The sequence below is a fragment of the Lichenostomus cassidix genome, chromosome 1 (assembly GCF_008360975.1).
Source record: "Lichenostomus cassidix isolate B80296 chromosome 1, HeHo_3.0, whole genome shotgun sequence".
Taxonomy (NCBI): Eukaryota; Metazoa; Chordata; class Aves; order Passeriformes; family Meliphagidae; genus Lichenostomus; species Lichenostomus cassidix.
In genome coordinates this window covers 66,731,587-66,753,134 of record NC_139479.1, presented here as the reverse complement: position 1 = coordinate 66,753,134, position 21,548 = coordinate 66,731,587, and the positions used below count along the sequence as shown (strand labels likewise).

At 41.9% G+C, this 21,548-nt stretch overlaps 1 protein-coding gene across 3 annotated transcripts in view; it reads right to left on the bottom strand.

The window, feature by feature from the left end:
* The window catches only part of STARD13 (StAR related lipid transfer domain containing 13), a 285,297-nt gene that overhangs the window by 14,292 nt on the left and 249,457 nt on the right, over nucleotides 1-21,548 (bottom strand). For all 3 annotated transcript variants that reach the window (XM_085061629.1, XM_085061638.1, XM_085061646.1), the window contains 5 exons: nucleotides 19,742-19,823; nucleotides 13,945-14,008; nucleotides 7,767-9,145; nucleotides 6,131-6,304; nucleotides 3,870-4,029 (listed from right to left, as the gene is read on the bottom strand). In XM_085061629.1, the coding sequence (XP_084917755.1) occupies nucleotides 3,870-4,029; nucleotides 6,131-6,304; nucleotides 7,767-9,145; nucleotides 13,945-14,008; nucleotides 19,742-19,823 (1,859 nt within the window). The remainder of the gene's footprint in view (nucleotides 1-3,869; nucleotides 4,030-6,130; nucleotides 6,305-7,766; nucleotides 9,146-13,944; nucleotides 14,009-19,741; nucleotides 19,824-21,548) is intronic.

The window sequence follows — 21,548 nt, the reverse complement described above, 5'->3', positions numbered from 1 at the left end:
GGCAAATGACACTGATGATTCCACAAGTCTTGCAGGCAAGTGCACGCTTCCACAGCAGGACTGCAGGGGTTAATAATGCTGCTGTTCCTGTCCCATCCTAGAGGGAGGGTTCAGAGTGCCTTGTGGTTTCTCTGCTGCCTGAAGAGTTTAAGCAAGATGCTCTGCTGATATAAATCAGCCGGGTTTGCTTGGCTTGGGTGACTGTCTGTTGATTTACTCCAGCTGAGAATCTGGCTCCCCATGTTTATTTGGGTATATATTTTGAAGACTAACAAGAAAATATTATGCTTAGCTAAGTAATAAATGCTGTGGCAAAAGATTAGTACAACCTGGTATAGCTTTAAAATCAAGATGAAATTTCCCCCCCTTTTCTGCTCACTGCTTCCAGGAGCTCTCCCAAATCCCTCTGAAAAGTCCAGTTCGAAAGTGGGGGCCACAGAGGGATTACTTGTGCAGCGTCACTAAGATACATTTTTACCCCGTTTGCTTTCTATTTGAAAGGAAGTGATAATTCTTCAATGATGCCTTCAAGGCAGGGCTGCCCTTTCTTGTCCTTCTCGCCAGCGGAATTCCCCCCAGGGCGAATTCCTGAGCCTCAACCACATTATTTATTCCCAAGTGAGTTTACACTGTTTCATTTGGGAAGTTTTAACACTGGTTCCCTTCAGTTTTGCAGGGAGAAAGGTGAAATACTGACAGAGCTATGGAAAAGGCACATTTCAAGTTGGGAATTATATACTCGTGTTCCTCTGTGATTGCTGCCTTGCTGGTGATTGGTGCAGCTTCCTGCATGGCACAATCCATCAACAAACAGTAAAGGCAAGGGAATAATGCCTTCTAGCCTTCTCCCCCTTCCTTCCGAGCAAGAAGCAGCACAGAGCTCACAGAGGATCCTCCTGTCCCTAGAACACGTCCCAGGCTCACCTCGGGGGTATTTAGGACTTTTGTTAACTCGCACATTAATGATGCTAATTACATAAATCACAGCTCTGTGAGTGGGTATATTTATTTATTTATTTATATGGAGATGAACCCCTACACCTGACTGGCAGTGAGACTGCTCTTCTGTGTCTTCTTACTGATGAATTCAGTGTCACTTGAGAGCTAAATTTATGTATAGGAAGTAGAGAACTGGAGTGTGCCTTGCGTTCTCTATTTATGATCCCAAGTGAAGCTCTGCACTTCTTTCTCACAAGAGCATACAAGAAAGAGCATCCAGCTCTTTTCATCTGGTTTTCCCTTTCCTTTTTTCTTCTTCTTTTTAAATCCATTTTCCTCTTAGAAATGTGTGCTGAAGATGCAGAAGGACACTTGCTAATTCTGTCCAAAAAATAAAGTTTTGGCCTGTGGTAAATAAATGTGAGACCAGAGGCTCAGTTCTCTCCTTTTGATGGAAAGTGTCCTTGCTGGTATAAACAACCATTAAAAACTTCCAGCTAAGTCTGATTTGAGAGGTCAGATGTCAAAACTCATCCATGTAATCTCCTGCTGCACATCATTCTGCTACTCTTGATCTCTGTTTAAAGATATTTATCCAAACTCCGAAATAGGAAAAAAATAAATAATTTAATGGAAAAAAATAAATAATCAAAAGTTTTTCACTTGATAGAAAAAGATGTTTTAGGCTCTGTTATACATTATTATAGACTGGTTTTGTAAATAAAATGGGACTATAAACCCAGAGGTTTTTCTAACCCAGTCTCTTTACTATCCCCATGCTGTGTGGATCATCTGCCCTGGAGTAGCCATATGATGCATGACAGAAATAAAGATGCACTTGAAAAAGGCAAAGCACTTTCTATTTCACAAATTGAAATTGAATTACATCTCCTACAAGTAACAGCGAGGCTCCTCATGCCATCTTAGGGATTTCAGTGATAGGAGCCAGACCTTACAATGGTTTAAAGCAACCTCAGATTTACCAAGTGTGTGCAGAAGAAGCTCTGACACCTGTTCAGAACTCTAGATCACCTTCTGCAGCATACAGAAGAGACACATAAGCAAAATGCTGGGGAAGACTGCAGGCTGCCCAGGTCTCTGTCCAGGCATTAGGAGACTTTGAATTAAATGGGAATAAAGGGAGTAGCTGTAAAGCAGAGAAGGTGAATTGCCTGGAGGGCTTTTGCCTAGAAAGGTTTTTGGTGAAAAGATATTTTAAAGGGTCCCAATCTGAACTTCTCCTACTTCTTTATTTTATTTAGTATTTTCCCAATTTCACTCAGAGAAGAAACCAAAGCTGAATTGAAATGGCCCTTCACAGAGCTCTGATGCTTCCCAATGCATTAACACAAATGGAGCAGATATTTGTCTGAGACTTCCAACACCTTTTAGCTTCCTCAAATCTCTGAAGAGCTTTTTCATTCTCTCTTACGCTCCCTTTTACATTTCCCCCTGTTAATCCTCTCTCCTCTTTCTTCCTCTTGCTCTGCTTCTCAGCTGACAAGCCCATCCCTATCCTTACATCTCCTGTTCCTCTTACCTGGGGGCAAGTGTCTTCTCCAATCTCATCACTAATCCCAGACTTGCTGCATCATTTTTCTTCCTACACTTGGTTTCCCAACTCAGTACACAAAGCCAGATGACCACTAAGGCAAGCAGGCATGTTAGCTCTTGAATATATCACTTTTACTTGTCTCTAGGTATCTTTCCCTATCATCCCCTATTAATATTAATTTCTAACAAGGTACTCATCCCACCCCTTGGCAACCATACTACATATGGTTGGCAGAACTCATCTCACCTCATTTTTGAGTTAGATGTCAAGGTCACTGTGGAGTTAGATGTCAAGCCCTGACCACTACAGGACCTCTTTACAGAGAGAACTGATAGGAAGGACCTGCGTCTTTCCCACTGGATGCAGAGGGAAATTCACAGATTCATTTACTTTTTTGGTTTCAATTTTGGAGAAGGTGACTGTTACCCAACAAAAAGCCCTGAACAGCAACCAGAATGGTGATTAGAAAATGTGAAGATCCAGAAGAGACTATTTCCATCCTTTTCATGTGCTCAGAACTAGGAAAGCAGCAAAGTCTGCAGGGCAAAATGCTGGTTGCTCCTTTTGAACTTACAACCCATCTAAAGGCAGTTATGAAAGAGGTCATATGACATGAGGTCAATAACAGCAGAGGACTGAACATAATCAGCCAGGGGGTTTCTCCCACTCCTATGTTCATAAAAATACACATCCTCATCCTTAGGGGAAAAACAGTAAAAATATGATTAGTATGTCCCTCTGTAGCTAAAGGGAATAAAAAAATCTGAAATACTTTGAGCATGAGGGTGTCCCAGCTGGCTTGTTTTAGCTAAGAACACTATAAAAGGCAATGTACCATAATGGCTTTGGCATTGAACCCCTGCTGACCCAACTATCTGGATATATCTGACTCCGTCAACAGAATACTTGGAATATTTTGCTGAGTTTGCTCTCTATTCTTGGACTTTTCTGTCTTTGCTAAGTCAATAAAACCTTTTGTACCATATCTTGTGAAATGGTGAATGCAGTTAACCCTCAATGGCAACAGTCAAGCATAAGCAGTACAGATACAGGTAGAAGTGGGGAGTCCTGCTCTTCCCAGGTTTCATTCAATATACATGAAGATCTCCAAACATTCTTTGAAGTAGACTGTGGTCTACAAATCAGCAGGACTGTTACAGCTGCTAGAATTCAACAGATAAGCTGGATACAAATCTCAGAATGGCAAACTTTTAGTGTTGGCACCTACTATCAAATCACCAGAGGAGATCTAGGCCCAACATGAGAGATAACAATCTTCAAATAATCCTGGCAATAAGTACAACAATGCTCACTGTTGCTTGCCCAAAGTGGCTTTTCAGAACAATCCAACAAGTCTGTGGAGTACAGTTCCTACCTGGTCCAGACAGTTGCTGCGCAGGTAGCGCAGTGCTTGCTGGATGCTCTGGGGAAGAGGCTGTCCTGTTCTCTGGACATGAACTATCAGGGGCACACCAAAGACATTCTTGTCCTTGTAGTCAGGGACTTTCATCCTCTTCATGAACTTTGGCACAGACCTGAAAATTAACATGAACAAATCGACATGAAAAAAATCAGGGTATTTATACAGTCTCTGAGTAACACTACTGACAGAAATTGGTAACTGGGCCCTTTTTGTAAAGATGGTGAGATAATGTGTAATGCACGATACAGAGATGCTTTACAATTTGCATAATTGATTTGCATAATTGATTAATTTCTTAATGTCTCTAAGTGGATGGCCTCTGTCTCCAAGGCATTGCATAACAATCAGTTCTAACAAAACCCTTACACTATGCAGGTGTTATCCAGCTGAAGCTAACAAGGTTTAAAGCATCCTTTATGGACTCAAAGGAATGGCACAGCAAACCTGAGTGAAGAGGGTATCTGAGTGAAAAGGAGGTTCAGTCCTGTAATGTGCTGAATGATCTTTATACTACCAGTTCCATGATTTAGTATTTCTATTGACTAAAAATTTACAACAAGAAATTATGGTGGGAAATCCCTGTGTGTCAGACTCATCCCTTGTGTTATGTGATTAATTCTAGTTGAGTAACTTAAGTGAAACTGGTGATCTTGCTTTCTTCAAAAAATTGTGATAAAAACAAGAACAAACTGGATTCCCTTTTGGGACTCATGACTTCCACAGAATTAAAATAAAAAGGATGAATATGACCTGAATGTGACTAACAGTTTTGTCATCTGTGTGGGAAGAAGTTAAAAACTCATTTTAAATTACCTACTGAAAAAGTACACCAAATAACTTTATATCTATTTACAGTCCCTCTCTCAAAAATCCTTAGAGACTGATTATACAAACTAAAGAAATATTTGACAGGAGGAAAACCTTGTATAAAGAGCAGGATCTAAAATTTGCAATACTCCAGTCTGCCTATTTGAAATTGGGTAAGGTGAGATTCACTTCAATGCAGGAGTTGTCAGCTAGCCCCAGGGAGCTGCACCAAAGGAGAACAGTGAAATGGAGGCTAGTCTTACTGAATTTTAGCTCTCTTATGGAGGTTTAGAAAGAGTCTGGATTAGCTCTGTACCAGAGAGCTCTAGAGAGAGACACCTGTGGAGGGTGACCCAAACCCTCATCCTTGGCTATAATGAGCTGCTTTGGAGTTGCCTATGTTTTTGCTCTGACCACAAACAGCTGATCTGACTTTCTCAGATCAGATTTATAACAGATTAGACTTTTAGCTTTTCTTAATGGCTGAGGTCAGTGAGGTGAATCTCACATGTAGTCCTTTGTATCTATTTTTCCATTTCTAAAGGAAAACTTGTCATATCTGTGACATCACAGATGATCTATTCATCACAGATGAATTTAGTGGGATTTGGGGGAGGTGCTATGAGCATGAAAATCACAATGTAAATGTAAAGTCATACTGTATCTGGACTGGGTGCCTCACTGTATTAGGGAAAGATTCTGTCATCCTTTTGATTATTTCTCAGATATTTTTAAACTCTTATGCCCATTTCCATTTCTGGTGTACCTCAGTCTGTGGGGCACACCAGGTTTTGTATACCACCAAACATCCAGGTTTCCTGCCAGTTGCTACAGAAGGAGCCACATCATGAGCATTCACATCCATCTGCCCTTCCCTCTACTCCTTCAGTGACAAGGTAGCTGTCACAGCTGCTAGGGCTGCAAGTTCCCTCTAACACAGGTCCAGGCCCTGGCTAAAGCCTGCATCTTTGATCTGTACAGAAGTCCCAAACCTGCTCCAACCCTTCTTTTAAAGAACAAACAAAGCAATATCAAATGCATGAAGTAGCAGCAGCAGCTGTTTCTTTTCGAATCACAGACCGAATTCCGGGTAGGACTTACTATAAACTTCCCCTACTTTTTAGTCACTCTCCTACTCCTGTTTATTTTTCTGGAACTGTAGTATTTTCAGAAAGGCCAGGGTTGTCTCTCTGTTGGAGCACAGGAACAAAGTCAGATTTCCAGGATCTACTTCTGACGTTGCCAACAAGCCACGAGGCAGAAATTGATTAAAATGGACAGTTTCAAATCCTACATTTGAAATCAATAGTTCCTTCTAACTGCATTTACTTACTATAAGAATAAAAGAATTGGGAGAATCTATTTTCTTCTAAAAAGTCTCTTTTCCAGTGATTAGTGGTACTCACCAGGTCCAGCCATGCTTGTTTGACATGGAGTATTTTTCCATGATGGCAGTGAGACGAAGCAGAGAGAATTTTTGCAGTAGGTTCAGCTGGGCTGCTGACTGGTTGCTGATGTGAAGCGATGCAATGGAGCGGCTCAGGCGATGTGAGATTTGGAAACTATGCCATCGTAATCGCCTGTAGCAAAAAAATTATAGAAAAACCAAAGAACTGCTTTAGTTGGGCAGAAAAGATGGTATGCTGTGAGATAGGGCTGGGCAATATTTAAAATATACATAAACACACACATATGTGATAGATTGTGGTGTGTCAGCTGAAAGAAAATGTACTTCAGAGATAAATAAAACAATCGAGACAATGTCTTTAATTTTGGAAATGCCTGAGTTTTGTCTTTTTAACAATAGATTCACAAGTGGGTGTGGGTCTTGTCCATATACTTGGGGAAGCAGTGATGCCTGCTATGCCCTTTAGCCCACACACTTCCAGCAGGATGTGGGAGATTTAGATTCAAATGTTCTTTGCCTGACTCAGAACTGGTATTTGATGCCTAGTCCCTCACCTCCCAGGGGACTGACCTGACCACTGAGGTATTTGGAGATGAGGTTCTCCAAATATCTCTGTTATTAAATGCTGAAGGATTTTCTTGAAAAAGGATTAAACCCTGTGTCTGTGTTGCTAGAGCTATAACCAACAAGCCATTGAACCACTCATATCTTTTTACTCCAATGCACTCTCTCTATATACTGGATTCATCAGGAAAAAATCCCCTAATTTCATTTTCTTGTTTCACTAAACCAAAGTCCTGGCTCAAATCCAAAAAACTCTGGCACTGCTTATTTACTCAATAGCTTCTTTGAAATCACTTTCACTTTTGTGGTGGTGATGAGCAAGCACAGGCAGCAGCAAGCCATGGCATAGCAGAGTCCTCTGTGAGGGTGTGACAAGACAACAGCAGATCAGAAAAACCTAGTGTTATCAGCAATACCAGTATCAGAAAATACCTGGTATATTATCCCTGCTTTTGCTCTTACAAAGCCACCCTACACACAACAGTTTGGACCCACAAAGGCTTTTATCCAGGACCATTGGTACTTGGCTCAACAGGAGCTCATCCCTCTGACTTAAAACAGGTCTGTAAACTATTAACAAAATCCTGCTTTTCACTTTATTAAGAAGTCAATCATTTACCATCATTTCATCCCACCAGGTAAGGCGCTGAACCAGAGCAGGGAAGCTCTCTTTAAGCACAAAGGAGCACCCTTTTAAAGCAGAACAGTGCATTAAAAAAGTGCATAAAGCTACCAATGCATAAAGACTTGAGTGCATAACTAGAAGACAAATTGAAAATACATCCTACAACTTGTACAGGTTCCTACTATGTAATCAATGGATCAAGGGATAAAAAATGCCTTAGTTTGCTCTATTAAACCAACTGTGCCCTGATTCCATGTCAGAATCTCCACAGCAGGATGTGCCTTCTCTCAAAGTCCTGCCTTTTCTTGTGAAGTCCTCATCTCCACACAGGATGAGTACAAGAGTAATGGCATCCTGTGCCTTCTGACTGCCAGGCTGAGAACCTCTGCTTCATTATATCGTATTTCACAGTCTGTGGATCTGTATACAAAATTTTGCGACTTACCTGCTTGGCCTTGTGAGCGATGCTCCTACCCCAGAGTCTCTCCTGTCCCTAATGCCAGTGGCTTCAGATTCATTCAGGGATGTTCCATCTCTGTCCATGTCGCTTGGGGTGGTCCGACCATCAGACACAGAGTTTCCTTCAAAATCAAGGGTGATCTGTGTAGGTGACTGGAAAGGCAATGATGGGGACGCTCTTACTGACACATCATCAACCGGCAGACCTGGCAACACCTTCTTTGACCAGCCATCTACCACCTCCTGAAGTCCATTGACATGCTGCAAAATGTCATCTAACTGAGGAAAAAGGACATCTTTCTCTATGTCCAGGAGGTCCCCAGTACTAGCATACAAGTGGGAACCTGGCACATTGTCATAAATACTAATTCTGCTCTCTTTAGGACAGCAAGCCATCAGTCCGGATTCCTTTGGAGTAGAGCAGTTCTGCTTTCCCAAAGAGATGCTGCCTGTTCTCCAGTTTACACTGTTGCTGTTGTCTGTAGGTGAGAGGCTTTCGATAGAAAGTGCTTTTGGGAAGGTCCCTGGTTTGTGATCCTTGGGAATGTGCACAACCAAGTTCTCTTGGGAATGAAATTCATTTTTGCGGTTTTGGTCCACCACCTGCCGTAAGGCTGCTCCTGCCAGAACATCCAGGTCCTCCAGGTACATCCCACCTCTCTTGTTTGCTTCGTGGCATTTGCGTTCCTTCAAACATGGTGTGCTCACCCCACTGCTGCTGTTTTCTGACTGACTGCTGTCACTGCTGGATTTGGCAGAAAACGGAAGTCCTCTTTTGACTGAATCTTGTCCCAAATTTTGGAGATCGCCATTGACTATCTGTACACAGTGCATGTCTTTCAAGGATTTTGGCTCAAACTGGAGAACTGGTCCGCTGATCTCTAAAGGACCTGTTCTTCCCGAGCCTTTTAATTTTCCATGCACAGCTTTTGCTTTTAGTGTCTCCATGCGTTTTAGAAAGGTTTTTGCTCTGGCTCGTGGTGGATTTTCATTCTTCAGGCCGTCCTTGGAGGACAGGGTGGTGTTTATCGCAGTGGAGTCCTGCAGCAGGGTGCTTTCCACATCATGATGGCCAGAGCAGTCGCAGGTCTCCCTGGCAGCGCTGGTGGTGCCAGATTGACTCCTGCTGTCACTGCCCCCACTGCTCTCGCTGTGAATCGATGAGACCTCAGGCTCGCTCAGATCTGTAAGGACACTCTCACTGCTTGTTGTGTTTTTCATTTTAATGTCCCCAGAAGAGCCATGTCTGTCTGATCGGTGAAGCAAAGCGTCAATGTCGTCCACCCGAGACCATCGTCTGCTGGTTCTTTGGAAAGTCCATTTATTACTGATAGCACAGAGGTCTTCTTCATCTGAATCTTCACTCTGGAAAAAAAGCAAGTGGCACATGTTAAAAGTGGGTGCTTAAACATGTTAATTGAACTAATGTGATTGGATTGTTCCATGTGAGCAATAGGTGACAAAGTCTCTCTGAACCAAATTTATAGAAGACTTCTCATCAGTCCTTTCATAACATGCTCTTTCATTTAATTGTAAAGACTGCAAACATCTTAACAAGAAAGGAATAAAAGCCTGCTCCATGTTAGGAGTCCCATCAATACCTCTTGGCCTCCATGTGTTGCCTGTGCACTGAATTGTATAGGACTGAGGCCCACAGTGACTGTTTAGAAAAAAAATGGTTTTGAATGATCCCAGTAAAGGAATCCTGATTTGCAGGGATGGTGTCAAGATACACATGGAAAAGATAGGGAAGTAGCTGGGTACAATGTGAGGTATTTAAAACAACCAAGACAGCAAATATCTGGTGCTGCACGTAGTTTTGCAGTGAGAACTAAATAAACATCTATAAACTTCACAGACCAGATACATCTAACAAGATTTATGCTTCAGGAACATAACTACAGATAAATAGCCATGATGCTTAAAAGAGCAATAAAAAAGCAATATTTGGCAGTATTGCTTGGGGCGTGTCTGAGTGCAGGTGAAGGAAGGGAGGGAAGGCAGCCCTGGGGGTGTGAGCAGGAGGAGCAGCGAGGGCCACTGGATTGGGCAGCATCTGCAGCTGAGGTGAGCTTTCCTACAGTGGCAACCACTGTCTTCACTGCTGCTGTCATCAGAGGCACCCCAAACTTGATGGCCTGCAGCCTGTCCCACTGTCTCTGCTTCCTCCAACCTCTCCTGAGGCAGCAGCAGCCCCACAGCCCTTCCTGGTCACATCCCTCAGCCTCAGGCATGCAGAGCTGGGCTTACTTTTAGGCAGCTCCAGGAGCTACTCTGCTCTGCAATGCAGAGAACACGTGCACTGGGAAAAAAATTTAGATGAAAAACGTCACCCTATGGCATTTTCCTCACCTGTTTGCTCAAACAAAAAAGATACATCTTCAGCATGAAGCCCACAGTTGCCAACAAGTACCCTTCCCCTGGCTTTGAACTGGGTTCACACTGCATTATTCTTGTACATTCGTTTTAAAGCAGAACAAACTAACCTCACCTACATGACATCCAAACAGCTCTTCACATTCTTGGAAGCAGTATGAAGGCAGTAAAATATGACAGGCTGTCAGACTAAAATGAGGTGCTAAACCAGAAACACTATTTTGGGACTGGAAAAATCCTCATTTTAAAAGTCTATTATTAGAAGTATTTTTATATGACATTTTGATGGTAAAGTTATCTCCAGTCTCTGACTAGATCTTTGCTGGTCTAATTGAAAAATGTAAACCAAATTTTACAAGAGCGCCCAAAACCTTAAATAATGTGAGATCTCAAAAGCTGGAGATTGAGATCAGTAGTGTGCCAGGTCTCACTGATGCCAGAAACTTTTGCCTGTTTATCACTTTAGGTTAGCCAGATGTTTTAGATCACGTCCAAACCATAAAAAAACCCTATAGCTGTGAAATTTTGGGTTTAGGTATTCCTCTTTCTTTGTTAACACTGAGGTGTGCAGTGCCCCTGCACCTGATGTGAGTTTACAGGAATGAATGCACATCTTCATTCTGTGGCTTGTTAGAGAGAAAAATTGACCATCTAGTGAAGTATGAGGGAAGGGGCTAGAAAAGGCTAATACTGCTTTGGCCATTTTGTCTGCAGGGAAGAAGTGGCACAACAGACAACTCCACCTTTCTTTTACTCCACAGCTTGCTGTATGCATTTATGGACCAAAAGACTGCACAGCCTCAGGAACTTAAAAATCCATTTATTGTGGTCTTAGTGGTGCCACAAAGTGGATACTTTAAAAACCGCAAGGCTATGTACTTCTAAATATTTAGCAGTGGTAATTATATCTACAAAGCATACCACTGCTGAAGCGTTGGTGGCACCAGCCAGTAGGATAAAAATATTTTTTTAATTTGTTCTACATCGCAATATGCCAAAGGGATCTTTAAGAAGATTCTTGGCTGACACAAATCCCTGTAGCTGCACTGACATTACTGTATGAACTGACAGGATTTAGCCTGTATTTTCTACAAGCTGGAATCGATTAAAGTAACCAAAGTGGTAGCGACATTGCAAAAAACACCAAGAAGAGAGCACACAGAAGACAGAAATAAAAATAAATTCAGTGATAAATGTACTTTAAATCAAAAGTTTTGTTTGGCTTTTTTTTTTTTTGTTTGTTTGTTTTTGGTTATGGTTGTTTTGTTGTTGTTTTTTTGTTTTTTGTTTGCTTGTTTGGTTTTTTACAAAGCAGAGATGAACAGAAATGGATATTGGTAGTAAACAACTTTTGCCTCTAACCACGGCAAAGACACGATTACATTCTGCCCAAGAATCGCTTAGCAAATACAGAGGCTTGTCAGTGTCAAAATCTGCAGCTCAATTAAATAAAGGCTTAGTTTTAATTGATAAAGAAGCATGCTTGTGTTTCATCAGAAGCAAAATCAGACAAATATGAAATGAAATATCTGGATGCTGAAACACTGCCATGGTGACTCACTACAAATTCACTGTACTGTGAGTCCTGTGACATACTGTGCTTTTCTTTTGATGGAATCAGTAGAAATTCTGGAAGCCACGAACATCCTGAATGACCCACTGTTCTTGTCAAATATCTGAGTGCCCTGACAAACAAAACTGTCCAAAAAAAAATGTTGAGAGCACTTAGCCAACCCACATGTCACCAGCTATTGGGACAGTGGATCAAGAGAAGGTCTGAAAGCAATGATTCATCTGACACAGGCAGAGCAGACATTTTGGAGCAGTGACTGTATATTTCTACTGACCTGGGGTGAAAGCAAGTGCACGGCTTTGGAGCATATTCAAAAGTCCAGTTAATACCATTATGCTTGGGAAGATGAGAAGGGACAAGTTTCTTGAGGAGTGACTGGTAACATTTGCCAAAGAGAAAGAGGTTTTGATTCACAGATTTGTCACAGTTGATTTACAATAGTGCAGCTTTTTGACTGAGGGTGTACTTGCCTGAGATACAGAGGGATGCTAACAAAAGGCAAATAGTGGATTTATTTGCGGTGGAATTCTGCCACATTTTTCCAGCTGGGGGCAGGAATTCTCATAAATCGACAGCTGCAGAAGGCAGTTAATCCAAAGGCTAATCTCTGTCTGTCCAAATCGCTTACAGACATATTTGCAACACATACATGAGGATTTCTGTTTGCATCTTGATGAAGCCAAGGGAAGCCAGCGGCCCACAGTGGGAATGGTCTGGGTGGGAGAGTGGGCAGTCTTCATGCCGTGCTGGCTTTCACAGTAACCTTGCCCGGCAGCTTTCTTGGCCATGTTTTGATCAATCACTCCAGCAGCTGTGCTAGTCCTGTGCATACCTGTTCTGCTGAAGCTCCAAAGCAGGCCATCTTTGCATTTCATTGCTCAGATCACCATAGAGACTATTAGGAAAGGCGTATCTACAGCAAAATGTTTATTTGTTCAGTGATCGATTCCTGGCCCAATTTCTGGCTTTTACACTTGCATTTCCTCCTGTCAGCAGGCTCTCCTTCCTCTTCTTGTCTCACCCACATTCTCTTCTACTTTCAGTTGCTCTGTATCTGTAGACTAAAACCTCCCCCAACTCCTCTTTCTCTAAATTTTTCTGTGTTTTGTTTCTCTGTGGCCTTGTGCAGGTATGGACCCAAATAGCTTCTGTCCCCTTGAAAGAGTACCAAGCAGGGCCATCTCTCTTCCATCACAAATTAATGGTCATCTGCTAGGAGAGTAGCTGAGGACTTCACTCAGAACAGGGAGAAGTGCCAGCAAAAAATTAATGAAAAAACCCCACATAACAAAGAAACCTCCTCCCTTTTAAACACAACATAAAACCCAAGACAAGAAAAAACCCTGATGAAGTGAAATCCCTGCAGCTCCAGAGAATGGACAAAATACAGGCGAAAGAGGCTAGTGCACAGCGGAACAAGCAGGCATGTGGAGGAGGAACAAAGGCAGGATATCTGGACATTAAAACCATCCTCTGTCTAAGTCCCCTCAAACACTGAATAGAGTATGATGAGACTGACTTTGCAAAGACACCAAAAATGCAGCTCTCGAAGGCAGTTTTTAAAAAGCACTAGACAAACACTCTAGGAAGGAAAAATAGAAACCAAGATTTCTCAGGATTGACTACCATTTTACAGCACTCAAGGACTTTGGGGAATTTGTGACCAGAAAAGCAAACATTCAACAGTTAATGCTGGACATGTTACAAAACTCTCAAAATCAATAGGCACTTTCTGCAGTCCTCACTGAAACCCTTTAAGCTCAACTAATTCCCATGTTACACAGGAGCTTGTAAGGATGACAGAGCTTATGGTCATATTCTTAACTGGGAAGAAGTCAGTACAAGAAACAAAGAAAAGCTGTTATTTTCATCTGAACAGGATTTTCCACTCTGCACCCATATGGCATTGACAAACAAGCCAGCCTAATGAAACACCACTGTCTTTTTACCCACTAACTTTAATTGCACATATGTAGAGTTTAAGTAGTGTGTGAACCCTTTAAAAACGTGTAGTATTTAGTCACAATTTCTATTCTATTAATGATTTCAAGATTCAGTAATTCACATTATCATGCATCCAGATTATACTGACAAGCATGTTCAAAGTCAAATAAACAACTTTCTTTGAAGAGCATTACTGACTTAAAGGCTAAATTGGGGTGGTGGTAGCACAAAAGTCAGGGTAAAACCAGCATATTTAATGAAGTTCCCTTACCTTTTTTCTTTGGAAGTTCACATCGAGTTTCATTGAGGCGCACTTGTTCAGTGTGTTCAGTCGTCTACAAAAGCAAAGCAAAGGGCAAAGCAAATTCAAAAGATTAGCAGCCTCTGACTAAAGGGCATGATTTTTTTGCAAGTTTAAATCCTTTTCTCTTATCTTACTGTAGGGTGCCAGCTGCATACAACAGCTTCAGAAAGGATATTGGTAATCTATTCCAGCTATATGACCACTGCATGAAAAGGGAATCTTAGCTTCACTTTACTTAATATCCAGGTTTTATAGATTGCTTTTTAATTCATAGATGTTTCCGTACTTAGCACAGGAAACAGGTAAAAACAAACACCTTTGATAGCTGGGGAAATTACAAGAGAAGGAGGAGGTGAGTTGTCTTATTCAGGACTGTAACATAATTGGTCTGAAATGGGGATTTCAAAGCACTGGTGAGAGACCAAACAAAAAAACAGATGCAGTTCCTCATTTGTGCCAGTTGGCACCTCCTTAAAAAAGTTGACATAAAGAACTTCTAGCTGTTACTTAAAAGTTTCTCCAAAGCCAATAGATTTTTTTTTCTTCTATCTGTGAATCTTATACACAGGTTAACACACTCTACATAAAACAAATCTTACATTTTAAAATAAATATTTTTACTTATTTTTGACCGTGTTCAAACTGATGTTGCCAGAGTCTCTGTAAAGCTTCTGCTCCTTAAATTTGAAGCTATCCTGTGATGACAGAGTTGAAATGACAATCCATGTGTGTGTATGTGTGTGTGTGTCAATGTTCAAGGACAGCCAGAGGACAAGTAAACATGCTCTTTCAAAAGAGAGCCTACTGTGGTAATGATAATTGATTTGGATTTATTTATACTTACAGATCTTGATCTGTGGAACCATCCAACTTCTAAAAGTAGAGGCTCAAATTTAAATATGTTTGACTTGGAAAATTTTTCAGATCTAGGACTGAATTTCAAAATAAAGAGAGGCAGAGTGAGAGAGCCATGTGTCCACAGCACTTCTCTGTGGGTTGCCTCCATCTCCTGGGTCTTTATAGCAAGACCTGCTTGTGTTGCTTTTGGGTCTTCAGGGAGAGGCTACAGATTTCCAGAACTGAACATTTCAAATGTATATGGTAAGTTACAAGGACAAATGAAAAAGTGTCAGATCAATAATATAATCTCTCACATATCATAAGAACATTATGGCATTAACATATTCCTCCACAGAACTTCTAATATTAGAATTCCTTTCTAAGTGCCACCACTAACAAAGAACCAGCCCACCAAATGTGGATCTTCCTTCAAAAAAACTCCCTCTCAAAATATCACCTGCTCATTTGTAGTTCAAATACTCCTCCCTAATTCAAGCCAATAAATCTGTTATGCCGTATCAGAAAAGTCCTGTGCTGATGGTATTAATTTAGCTATAATGTATGCACAAGCACACCCTGCATGCATGATAGCAATGCTGAAATAAATTCCAGGGTTTGTGGCTGTGTAGCTGTATCTTCAGCCTGCTGCCCACAAATCTTCTTCTGGGATTACATCTATTATTGCAAAACTCATCTTTTGCCCAAACATGGAACTTCTCAACCCCAAGTGGCATTTTCTTGGGGCCCTGGGGCTGAATAATGTTCAGTGCTTCTTTTGAGCACAAAATGTTTAAGTGTGCGTATTGATATCAATTCCAAGTATACAGAGGCACAGACATTTTCAAAGGAGTCCAGCCCAACTTTCTATCTCTGGGGACAGCTTCCTCTGAACACTGGTGAATATTGGCTAATATTGGAGTCGCTGCACCTCTTTGTCAGCTGGCCTGTGCTGAAGGGACGAGGCTGTAGCTACATATCCACACTTGCTGCAACAAAACCAAAACTACTTTTTACTGGGCGCCAGGGACTCAACCCCAGGTTTTAGATTCACCCCTCTACAAAACATTGGTGTGTTTCCTGGGGCTCTTCCAGTGCTGTGGGAAGATTTGCCAGTGAAATCAGAGAACCAATGATCATATCTGTGAGTTTTTTGGGTACTAACAGCTCAAATCAAAGTCAGTCTGTTTCAACTCATTTTGCCTTGTTGATGTGCCAGCGGTGGCAGAAAGCTTTTCTCATCAGTTTAAAGTCATCAGATGACTGACAGCCAACTCCTCAGCAAGTCTTCTGAAAAGAAAAAACCCAGAAGTTTCTGGCTACAAAGGCTGTCACCGATGCCCCAGTTGAAGTGAGAGAAGCACTGTACTTTCATGCCACTGCTTAGAAACACGGGAAAAGACTGCCCATTTGTAATGTTAACGAAACACAAAGTCTGGACTTGAGAAAAGGCAGGGAAAAACACACTAAAGAAACACAGGAGAGGTGGGTATATAAAAACCAAATAATCTAGGATGCATTTGAATGTGTATCTGGAAATTTCTGCACTGTTCAGGGAAAGACTGCAAAACACATACTACGGCAAGTAATTCAGTGATGTTAATTTTATTTCTTTGCCAGAGCATCACAGGTAAACACTGCCTTGGTGGTTTAACACTTTGAAATAATCCTTAAAACACCAGCAGAGATATCCAGGTGCCCAAACAGATGTATCAGGTTGTTATATACGTGTTCTTCATGTTCTTAGTCACTGGATTTACGTGAAGACAAAAAGTACAACGTGGCTTGGCTTCTCCTTCTCACCCTCTTATCACAGCAGCCACAAAAGTTCCCAGAGCAGAGTTGGTTGCTGCTATTTTGGAAATGACACAGAGATCCAGCTATAAAATTTTCATGCCCAATTATTATTTTGGCAGGCTGACAGCATTTGCCTGCAGATTGCCTGGCAATTCTCTATTGTTCATTACTCAATAAAATCTGAGTGGAATCTCTTGATAGATATGCTTCTAACCCAAAGGCCTCAAATTTGGTTTTTACTCTGCCAAATTTTTGAATTATACTGTAAACAGCAGGGAACTTAGAATATCGCAAAAAGGTCACTGAAATCTTTTACAACAGGGAGTCTTAGACTTTCCAACTAAAATACTACCAGCTGCCTTAAAAAAAGGTTCCTCTTCATTTGTGCCTCACGCTGTCTGGTATATGGCAATGCCATAAGAAAACTGATTACAAATTGAGATTGAGAGTCTGATTTCAACCCACAAGAGCAGAGAAATACAGTGTTTATGCTATTACCATTCAGAGCTAAAACTGTTGAAGCTGATTATCCATGCTGGCATTTCAGTTTTAAAATAATCTCTCCCAAAAAAAAAAAAAAGAAGAGAAGCCAATTTTGTTCAGTACTATGGGCTGAACGCACTATTAGTCAGTGTGATGGTTTGGTCATGCATAGCTTTGAGAGCAGCTTTGAATGTTTGAAGAATAGAAGTTTGACTGCCAACCTGGGAATCTGTGCACACAGAAAGAATAACCAGCCTTTCTTTAAACTTTCTCTTTCCCCAAAGTGCACCACAGCCTGCAGCTCTCATATGATACGCTGGCATGCACCTTGCAGTAACACCATCACAGAGCAAAGGAAGGGCAGAGAACTGGCCACAGTGGTGAGCTGAGCTGTGAGGATTTCCAGTGTGCTGAAAAACTTGGAAGATGCTGGTTTGATAGCTAATAGGGTAACAAAGCTGGTACTGGGGATAGCAGCCGACACTGTTCACAGTTTCTGATGAACCTGAATGTTGGCATTTCAGCAAAGGATTTGAAGCTGCTGGGTTACATCAAATTAAATGTCTGCAATCTGAAAACATAACCTGTACATAATACTTGTACTTCTAATATTATGAGGAGCTATTCCTGTTTTAGATCTAAGCTGTTTAAAAACTCCCAACAAAAATTCAAGTAAACAGGAGTTGTCTTCTGAACAAAATAATTACAGAAAAAGTTGTTAGAGATTCATAAACCCATTTATCTTTAAACTGTGAAAAGATTTGTGTCTGTGTTTTTTTCTACAGGTCTCAGCAGTATCCCTTGATTAAGGCTAATATAAAACATTTTTTTGACGAGTGCATTTATCCAGCTGCTAGTTAATTTTCCAAAACCTCATATTTTGAAAAAAGAGAAAAAGACCCCAAACCAAACCAAGTCTCTACCTTCTCAGCTTACAAAATAATCCTCATAAATATACCAACACACTGTAAATGTAGATGTATCTGAGTCTACAGAGAGGCTGGAGGAGCAAGAGATGAGCTGTTCCCCTTTTTAGCTGTGTAGGTGTTGGATGCCTGCTGACCATGACTGTAGCACCACTATTACTAATTGCTCCAGAGGAGAATGATTAGGGAGAGTCACAGAACTAAGAAATTACTACATCTCAGTGTGCTCTCACAAGAAAGTGACAGGAACATACATCGTACTTGCATTGTTTAAGGGTCTTTCAGTTTTGTGGTAAAGGGCAGAGGGGAAGAGATCTCAATCTCGTATCTCTGTCACTTTCCAGCAGCAAAGTACATCTTCCATCATGCCAGACTGAAGCAGGGGACATATGTATGTGTGGGAAGAAGGTTTCCCAGGCGTGGGCATAGCAATCTCTCTCACCAAGCAGCACAGAACAGCAGCGGATCAAGTCTGAAGTTAATTCTGTTCTGTGGCGTCTGTGAGAGAGATCACTGGAGGATCCAAGTCTTTCCTACTAATTTGTCTTCAGTCAAAAAGGCCACTGCACAGAGAAAGAGAATATTCTCTTCCCCACAGCCATAACAGACAGCATGAGAAGCAATAGGTCTCACTTGCAGCAGGGGAGTTTTGGGAAAGCAATCTGACAGCTAATCCCAGAAACTACTGGGATCTGCCAGGAAGGAGGGTGTAGCCTGGGATGGTGAGGTGGACTAGATGAATTCTCTTCCAGCCCTATTTTTGGTGATTCTCAGAAACCTTCTCTGCATTCCTCCATCACAGACTCATCAGTCCTTGAAATGCACAATATGATGGGGAACAGCATCTCCTAAAGCCGTCTCTGATGACTTTAGCCACAGTTGCAGAAAGGGAAATAGAGTCTTGTCCAATTATCCTGATGTTGGTGTTGTGAAAGTTTCCATAACATGTAATAAAGACTGCTTGGTTAAGGGCCAGATGTTCCTTTGTCCTTGAAGAGGAGAGGAGCAGAACCCAGCTTGAGCTGAGCACAGGGGAAAGAAGAAGGGAACAATGCCTCTGCAATGTGGTTTTGCAAAACTGCCACAGAATTGCTGTGTCTTGAGTCCCGGGGGACAGCACTTGAGCAATGCAATACGATATATTCATCACAGGCAGAGTATAAAAAAGCAAGATAAACAGCAAACACAGGACTGCTGGGAGGGGCAAACCAGTGGTCAGCTGTAGCAGCTGCAGTGCTGGGGGGTCTGTAGTACTGGGTCTGGTCCCACTTCTGTTACTGGTGCCAAATGAGAGTACCAAGGGAATTGCAGCAGCATGAAAACTGCGTCTGCTGCCAGAGAAAGGGCTTGCTGAATTCTGTGCAATGAAGTTTCATCTTTTTTGCTGGACTTATACATGAGTTATTAATGTACAACTTGAATGTGACTCTCATTTACTCAGGGTTTGCTTGCACTACTGCTAGTACTTAAAAAGCATCTGTTCATCTGTTTCAAATCCATTGGATTTGGATCCTCTCAAATCACGTGATGCTTTCTGTGAGTGTAGTGCGAGTCCTACTGCAGCATATTCTGTAAGAGAAATTAACTCAGAATTGTTGGATTACAGATCTCATTGCTTAATTCACCTGGACAAGCAAACATCTCTACTGCTGCTATGCTAAGAGTTAAAAATCAGCTCATGCTTTTAAATTATCAGAAGGCAAACTCTGGGTGTTATTTACCTGCAAAGAGGTTCTACAAGGTCCTTGTCAAGAAAATCATGATCTTTCTTTACTGCAGCAATGTCAATGGGAAACTGGGAGTCTGTAAAAGGAGACATAATATTAAGATGACTGCTTGCTATTCAAATGAAAATACATTGTCTACAGCTAAATCACTTTGCATGTGCTTGCTCACTGAAATCTAGTATGACCAATTGCTCTCAGCTCTGGTTCCCTTCCAGCTGTATCTGGTGACCCTTTCAGACACCTAATTTTTTTTTTTTTTCTGTTAAAGGTATAGCTGAATGTCCAGTGCATTAGAGTTAGAGCAAAATTATTTCATTTTGGCTTTAAAAAAATACTCAATTGCTCATTCTAGCACGTTGCACAAATCAATGAGATCAGCGAATTACCACCACACATTCTTTATCTACCTGAGCAACCAGGTTTTCCTTTCCCATTACAGTGACTTAATGTGTTATTTGCTAGACAGACTTTACCCAAGCCCCAGAAATGTTCTGTGCTTTTTGCTTTTAAAACAGATCCAAATAACAATGATTTCAGACAGAGGGTTAGTCAAATAACAGACAGAAAAAAATAAGCTGAATTATAATCACCCAATATTAGCTAAAGGGCCAGAATAGTGTGCTGGAAGCTGACATTTGTAATGAGAAGTGACAAGGCTGTGTAATGGTGGGATGTGTTCCAGTGCTGTGGCTGCTCTCCAGACTGCTCTGCCATGCTTAGGCACCTCAGCAGGACGCTGGGATACAGGAACTTCAGCCAGCATTTTCAGACACTGCTGCTTAACATTGACACAATAGATGCCTGTGAAAAGCACCTTGTAGACTGTCTAGAGCACATACTGGCTGCACGGAACTCTTGGAGCCCAGCACAGGTTGTTTTTTCAGACAGAACATCCCTTTGTGTTGAGCAGGCAGCAGATGCTCCTTCCTCTGGGGGAGTCAGTACCTGACATACTCCAAATACATGGCAGGCACAAAAGTACTACTGGCTACCCAGGGACTGTGATAGACACAGATTTGTGTCAGTTTTGGTCTGGCAGGCTTATTAGTTCCCTGCTGGACTTAGAGTCCGCCTGCCTCCTGTGGAGCCACCTGAGCAGCTCTGAATGGTGCTGCTGTCCCCAGGCACCTGAGCAGCCCAACAGGACCCAGCACCCGAGCCCTGACTGACCTCACTGGCCAGGGGGTGTCCTCAGCATCCAGCTCCTCACCACCCTCAGCCCCACACCAGGGGCGGGATGGTGTCCGAGCTGGCTACCTGCAGACTTGGCTCTGACCCATGAGGCTTCTTGGCCCTCATTCCATGTGTGGATCTGTGCTGCCTCCACACTCAAGCTGACCCTGGAAGGTATCCAGAGGTGTTTGGCGGAGCTACATTGTGGCTAATAAGCCTGAGCGGGCCTGAGCTGGCTCCGTGTCTCTGGCAGGGAGAATACGCAGTTTGGGAAAAACGAGGATCAGCTGCAGTTTCACTCTCGGTGTTGAGCTGGGGAGAGGAGGAAGAACCCAGCTTCAGCCCCCAAACTACTCCTGAACACAGCAGCAGTGCAACCACTCGCCCTGCCCTCAGGGACACTGCTTCCCTGGGCATGAACTTTACACCTAGGAAGGGGACACCACCATTTGAACTGAGTTAGAGCTGAAATGTCGGCTTTTCTTCCTTTGCAAATGTAAAGTGCATCTCAGATTATTCATTTTTGGTAACCCTGCAGAGTTTTCAGTCTTGTTTTTAGCGTGATTGAAATTCTGAATAACTTCTGGTGTTTTAATCTTATTTTAGACACAGTTTAGAAAGTTTTTAA